The 7,412-nt window shown below is 37.8% G+C and overlaps 1 protein-coding gene across 1 annotated transcript; it reads right to left on the bottom strand.

Annotated features, from left to right (window-relative positions):
• Positions 1-251: 251 nt before the first annotated feature.
• LOC108671344 lies at positions 252-6,491 on the bottom strand. Its single transcript, XM_018158874.1, has 7 exons — positions 6,379-6,491; positions 5,348-5,389; positions 4,574-4,678; positions 4,157-4,268; positions 3,061-3,201; positions 1,062-1,172; positions 252-427 (listed from the first exon to the last, which is right to left on the bottom strand). Exons 1-7 carry the CDS (start codon positions 6,424-6,426, stop codon positions 252-254), a joined length of 735 nt encoding a protein of 244 aa, XP_018014363.1. The 5' UTR covers positions 6,427-6,491.
• Positions 6,492-7,412: the final 921 nt, after the last annotated feature.

Here is a 7,412-nt window from a genome sequence, read left to right as displayed (position 1 = left end):
TATGACACACTTCTGAATTTAAATATTTCAATTTGCGTATTCAACTAATTTTTTTACCGTCAATACTGAATAACCCCAAAGCTGCAAACTGACAACACATAATCCAGTATACTCTATGTGTACCACTGTTTTATTCTTCCATCAAATCAATTATTAAAATTATGACGTTGCCAGAGACACAAAGTGGGTCCTTCTGACCCCACCCGCATCCACGCGCCGGCAACATTGGTTCTCTTATTTATGTAAACAAATCATGTGCTCTGGTGCTCACGCATGTAATAAGTTTGCCGAGTTCTGCTGACGAGGACGGGCATCCCGCATGGGGTGTCGGTGACGCAAGAAGCCACGTCTAAAAAGAAGTAATCAAGAGCTTCGTGACCGCCATCTTCTCGAGGGAAGACGTAATAGTTCGGGTAGCTATTGATCACTGGAAAGAAAAGAATCTATTATTAATAATGCAATTAGAATATCCTACTACTATAGAGTGCAATTTTGTCGAATTTTTTTTAAGTTTGAATTAGGTTACGTTTTAAAACCGTATGAGGAAAACTAATAGTGCAATTTTTAGTAACTTTCATCGAAAATGGGGAAAAAATATAACGTTCATGGAAAAATTAAGATGGGAAATCAAATCAAATTCAATCGTGTTGGCCATCTCGAGGCTGGCAGCTCCCATTAATAAATCATTTACATAATGCCTATGTTGAGTTTGTTTATGCGTCCTCAACAGTTCCCATGTCAAAATTTCCAATAAGAAAGAATGTATATCAGCTCCAGTTCATCGTGATAATGGGAATGACGCTCGTGAGAGTAAACTAATTGGTAACATTTCAAATAAATTCAGCGGAATACCTATATATACGGGGCGCGCACCTGTATATTGTATACGGTGCGCGGTGCATGGTTCAAGCGCTGCTTCAAATTTTCACTGGGTTAAAGCAACTACACCTCCACAAGAATGACAAGATTAGGTGTTGATAAAGCGGTGTTGAGATAAAGTAAAATGGTTACTTCTAGTTTGAACCGATTAGTAAATAATTCATACATTTTGGATCACTTACCATTCTCAAATGACTGCACACGTTGAGAAAATACATTCGAGAAGAAATTCACGAGCTGGTACTCCTTGAATTCGATATCTTTGACAGTGGTGTTGATGTAGGGAGCGGTGCCTGTTGAGATAGACATAGATAAACAACGATTTGCTGTCAAGGGTAAACGACATGTTAAATAGAAGTATCGGTTTTAATTAAGGTGAATAACAATTAAGGTAAGTTGTCCGAGGTAAGTGGATATTAGGTCTGAGGATGGCATAAGAAATGAGCGTCAATAAGTTTTACAAATTGATAGCTACCAGCACAATCTCCAGGTAACCTGACCGCTGGTGTCACCTGCTCCCTGCTAACTAGAAAGACCAGGGCCTATACTTTCAAAAAAAGTTAAGAGATCGTAAGTTCATCAGCCAATCATTGACGGCCTTTCAAGCCAAATCCACCAATCATTAACAAGAAAATTGAGTGTAAGAACTTACGTTCACTTAACGAGTTTTGAAAGTATGACCCTGGTACTTACTCGTATGTATTTAGCGAACAGTGGTAGTGACTTGTGGGATTCAACCTCGCTGCTAGTAAGATTTAATTAAGGTGTTAGTTGCATGATTTAAAGCACATTATTATGATCTAAAGCACTTGAACTTATGCTCGTTAAACATAGAAAGTTTGGATATGATTGTTTTTCAGTACTATTTATACCAGTGGTTGTCATTTTCATATACTTTTGTCCTAGACAGCTGTACACTACTGGATCTGCAGTGTAACCCCAACGTCTTTGGGATTATTATGCTATGTACAACTTCCCTAAATAGAGAAGAACATCCGACGAAGAACGTATAAAGCTCTGAAAGAATCACCTGAGCGGTGGATTAGCGCATCGCATAAACTATGCTCACATTTAAGTGCGCACACCTAAACTTACTCCCTACACTGCACGAAGATACACACAAGTAAGGACACGCACATTCACTCCCTCATGTGGATGGATATTAGTATATCTCAACTCACACAGAAGCAGAGTTACCGGCCTTTATTTTTCCCTGAAATTAATCATATCCATCGAAACTCCGCAAATGTGAACTTTCACGCTGAACTCCCAAGTTTTATCACGACCCATGCGCACACAATGTTGACAGGCGAGGTCTGCTTAGAGCCACGGGGCGTAAGTTAAGGTGCTTGTACGCGGGGCTAGTATTAGCTCCGAGTATTCGGTGAGTACTTGCACCGAATAATTGGAGCGAACACTAGCCCCGTTGTCGTGGGTATAGTGGTAAAAAAGGGATGAATAAGAACGATAAATGAAAACTATAATAAGTAAAAATAAATACAAATAAAAATAAGTAAAAATAAATACAAATAAAGACAAAATATAACCGTGTGTTCTCTTTGCTCAAGTTCTTACTTTCGGTCTCAAGATTCGGAGCCTCTCTCCGTGGTGGATCAAATAGCAATGACTAAGTTTCGGTGCTTATCTAAACGAGGTCACGTCCGAGGTGACTTAAAACCAAAAATCCAAATATCTAACTGAAAAAAGCGCTATTACACTACGTACCCTAACACCGTGTATCGAGATTAGTGCAAGTCACGGCCTCGTATAACCAACCTAAACAACACTTCAGCCCTGTAACGCAAGGTTTTATTTAACCACAAGTTACGCGAGAGTCTCAAGAATACGGATGAATGTAGGGAGATGATGATAAATGTATAGTATTCGGTTGTGGAATTAGAAATAGTTAATTCATGCAACTAGAAACTTAGCACATTTATTTATTTTATGGTTGTCTCAATCACTGACGTTTTGACTTTAAAGCAAATTCTCTGTTTCACAAATAAAATCCTGATTCTGCGTTCATTAATATAATTCCGCTCAAACTTATATGTGTAACATGATTTTATGTGATACGAGGAAAGTGAACTACGAATTTCGCAGCTTATTTATTGGCAGTGAACGTGAGACTCGTACACATTAATCTTACAGCTCATTCACACAAGTATCTCAGGGACTCACTGAAAGGCACAGTTGCAGGGGGTCCGTAGGAAATGCTGGAATTTGCCACATAAATTACTTTCTCGCCACCATGACATGAGCAAGGCTTACTGTTGAATTGGTAAGCCGTGCAGGTTCCATTGAAAGCAAAGGCAGTCATATCTGGAAAAGTTAAATTTGTTTTCAGGTAGTTTTTTGTGTAATTTACTGGAATGTGATTATTATTTTTGTGATTAATATATTTCAAGCAAATCTTTTATTTCGCAAGAGCTTTGAACTCAAAAAAGATTTTACAACCACTGCTCCTACTTGTTGAGTATACTCGTGAACTTATGCTCGTTGATGCACCTTGTAAGCTGATATTTAATTTTGAAAATGATTAGCTAGTCCTTGTCTCTTGATGGTGTCCACCTTTACACTTAAATCGTTAAATATCATTGAATAAACACTGGGCTTTCAAGAAACCTACAAAATATCATATATGTAATTTGACTGAAAACAGATCATACTTTTTATTAAAAATTTTTATTGTTGTTCAATGAGTCGAAATTTCTTGCCGGCGTTGAGAGATCAATAAGCTGGTTATCAAATAGTATTTTGATAGAATACGACGTGTCGAGTCATCAATTGACTCGGCCCTCGTTCTGGTCATGCTTGCCCGTATCCTCGGTACGTTTTCACCATAGTACAATATGGCTGCTAATATTCTATAACTGCATCCGAATGTCTTTCAAAATCCGTTATCGCTGGCGTTGTACTTTTAGTCCCATCCAAGTAGTGAAACCGTAATAACAAAGTAAACGCTAATAAGAAGTGAATGTTGAATATAGCGTGCCATTGACCGACTCATTCCCTGCAGGGGCTGACGCATTACACTGTTAGAAAAAACGGTGAAAAAACGGTCCCACTGGCATTCCAGTGGCCGGTCGCCCCATGAAAATAAACTGTTTCGCCGTTTTTATCAGATGTTTTACGGATTTCTTGTGTTAAATTAGAATAGAAACGGCGACACGGTGTTTCTTTTCACGTGCCGACCGGCCACTGAAACGCCGGTAATACCGTTAACGGTAATTTTTCTGACGCATTATCACCTGCCAAATTAAAAACAATTCCTCACCCGCCAAGGCTGAGCTTCTCGCGCACTGCACCGCATCTGACGCAGTGATTTCCTTGGACGCATTAGAGGCGAACGTCAAATCGCTCTCCGTGATTGAGAAACGTAGGTAAGTCTGAAGCAAGGAATAATCTCATCGTTAAATCACTTATCAATGCTCAAAAAGCATGCAAATCACCGAGAATTTCATATGATTAATGGATTTATTAGTTATTTTCAAGTAAAAGGCAGTCTATGAACAGACTAGGAAAAGAGCTATCAGTGGTATGAGAATCAAGATTAAAATGCTAAAAGTCGGAGTAAAGTATGAAAGCGCCTTCAAACAGGGTTTAACTTTGACGAGAAAAAATTATTTTAAAACTGAATGCATGTTTCAGGCGGAAATGCTGCAAGCATTAGTGTAGTATTTCATTAGCTTACCACCATCGACTTCGGGCCCCGCACTTGCAGGGACCTGAAGCGCACGGAAGTAGTCCGTCCACCCCCACAGCCGTGTGCACCAGAGGAGCCTGTAACCACGTTGACCTGTGGCAAACGTGGGCGGTTCACTTGAAATTGATATGAAAGGTCTAAAATAACTGAATAAGTTCTTTTATGAGAGTTAGTGGACTTTTGAGCTTGTTTGTTTCATGTTTCGAGTCTGATCCCGATCCAATTAGACCCGGTATAAAAAAGTGCTATGCATTAAAGTGCTATGCATTAAAGTGCTATGCATTAAAGTGTTATGCATTAAAGTGCTATGCATTAAAGGTGTAATCAGTCGATCCGATACTGCTCGGTGTGCAGGCTTGAACCTATTTTTGTTATGATGAGCGTGCATCATTTCCCGTCAAATGATGTCACCAAGACAAATCGTTGAGAACATAGATCAAAATGTCGATGTGAATTGGGGTCAAGTTTTATTTAATTAATTGGGTCGATGTGGATTGGGGCTCAAGTTTTAATTAATTAATTGGGGTTCAAGTTTCATGCAACCAGAATATAAACCCATTTCATGTCTCAAATGGAACGAACATTAATTGTAGTAGAAAATCATGGTTGCTCACAATAGTTTGAACTTCTTGAATTAAACTCATATGCATATGTGAAAAACTAAGACGAGGATACAAATCGCCGTTTTGGTGTACAAAACGGATTATGGACAAATGATAATCTAAAGAGCAAATATAATATTATTGCTCTCGCGGTACTCACGCTGTCGGGATACGATGCCACGGAGAGTCCAAAGCACAGCGCCTGCAACACAGAACAAGTTAAAATGAAACAAGGGGAACAGCATCAGGGAAATGAATCAATGTAAATAAAAGGCTCAACACTTGCAGTATATAAGGCTTTATGATAAGAAATGAGAACAGATTCCTTCAAATATATTCAAATTGGGATGCTATCGCCGAAATTGTACTAATCGCGTGATCTAAATGAAGATACGTGGAACTTTTGAAGAAGAAAGAAACAATTACCGTCTATTAAGCAGAGAATATTTTGTGAAACTGGCCAATGGTAAAGGCGAAACTGAATCAACTTCTAGTGCACTTAAAATAATTCACATAGGCGATGAATGAAGGGAACTTTCACGAAATTTGTTCGTCGAAAAATACATGCACGACACATTAATCTCCTTAAAAAACATAATATTCTATTCGTTCGCAACTGGGCGACTGTTTTTAGGAATGTCGATTTATTGCAATTCATTGGCTATTCGATTATGTGTGAGAGTGTCGCCGCAAATGATGTATAGAAAAGGCATTTGTTAAAAATGGTGTTCTATGTTCGGCTATGCATAGTTGCCATTCAGTGCATTTTGTTTGTCTCCTTTAAAATAAATAATTTATATGGGAATGTATACTCACTTTGAGCCAGTTTGTGTAAAACCTATTCCCTAATATAAACAAACTCTCCTTGGCAATCTATTATGAAAATTCTAAAAACAAGTTTGATACACGACTGGTATTTACTTGGAGGGACGCTTTTATTGTGTGAACTTTTCGATTCGGCTTACGAAAATATTATATCCACTACTAATAAATCTACTACTAGTGGATATAATAAAATATAAATCCACTACTATTAAAGATATACATAATCGAGTGTGGGGCATGCGCCAATAATCCAACTAGTGTTCTTAATTCATTCGATTGACAGGAAGCCAATTGCATGTATCATGCCGTATATATTGAGGAAAGGGCTCCTACAGAACACAAAACATAACTTGACGACAATCTCACCGAAGTGAAGAGGCCAGTGAGGATGTCCAGGATGCGAAATTCCTGCATGATGTTGGCTTTATATCTTGCGATTTTTCGACTTCCTACAACGCTAAAACAATAGAAAGGATAACTGTAAATAAATTTATCAGATTCTTATATTATATGTTATTTTAACACACGGTTTCTATAAACACATGCATTCCTTAATTAATACTGTTATTCTAGTGAGGTGCGACAAACATGTAATGTAATGCGTCTATCGTGAAGGTATATGCATGGCGTGGTCAAGTTTGAGCTAAGACTAAGAATACAAATAAGATTTCATTCATCAACAGTGAGTCTGACCAGGTTAAATTCGAAGTGTCGTTGGTGATTTTAACTGCCTAATGCCCTGTCTATTGTTATCTATTGCTCCTCTTTCTCATTTCTCAATGGTTGGATTAATCTATCCTAGTGTATCTCATGGAGATGATCAGATTGCGAATATTCCATAAATTTATTGTAAAATGTACGACTGTCATGCTTTTACAGACCGAATGAAAGACATTGTTCAAAAATCGCATTCCTTTTCACGTGTGTGCATTAATATTAGAAGTCTGATAAAAACTTTGACCAACTCATGATGTGTCTCAGCGCTTTTGATTTTAAATTTTCAGTGATTTCAGTAACGGAAACTTGGCTTCGCTCAAACTCCGATCAATTGCACTTTTTGTGGTTTTAAAAATTTAGCATATACCCCAATCGCCATGGGGGATGTATGACTACCTATGTCTATAACAAATGCAGTTCTGGATTACTTGAAGCGTTCACCTGGGTATAAAATGAATATGAATTGCTGAATATATGTTAATTCGCCTGCGTTTGACCTCTCTACATTAGAAGAAGGTCTATCGGTCTTCTTCTAATAGCGTTCAAATTTTCAATAAGCTTTTTTCACTCGAGGTTATATAAAAAATTAGGAGATCTGATACAGCAAGCTTTTGTTATAAATTCAATATTAATCTGTACTATCCTCCTAATTTGTGTTCAAGCAACAATTTTATTCATGACAT

Source organism: Hyalella azteca, unplaced genomic scaffold (genome assembly GCF_000764305.2).
Source record: "Hyalella azteca isolate HAZT.00-mixed unplaced genomic scaffold, Hazt_2.0.2 contig11911, whole genome shotgun sequence".
Lineage (NCBI taxonomy): Eukaryota > Metazoa > Arthropoda > Malacostraca > Amphipoda > Hyalellidae > Hyalella > Hyalella azteca.
This window is presented reverse-complemented; position numbering and strand designations above follow the sequence as displayed.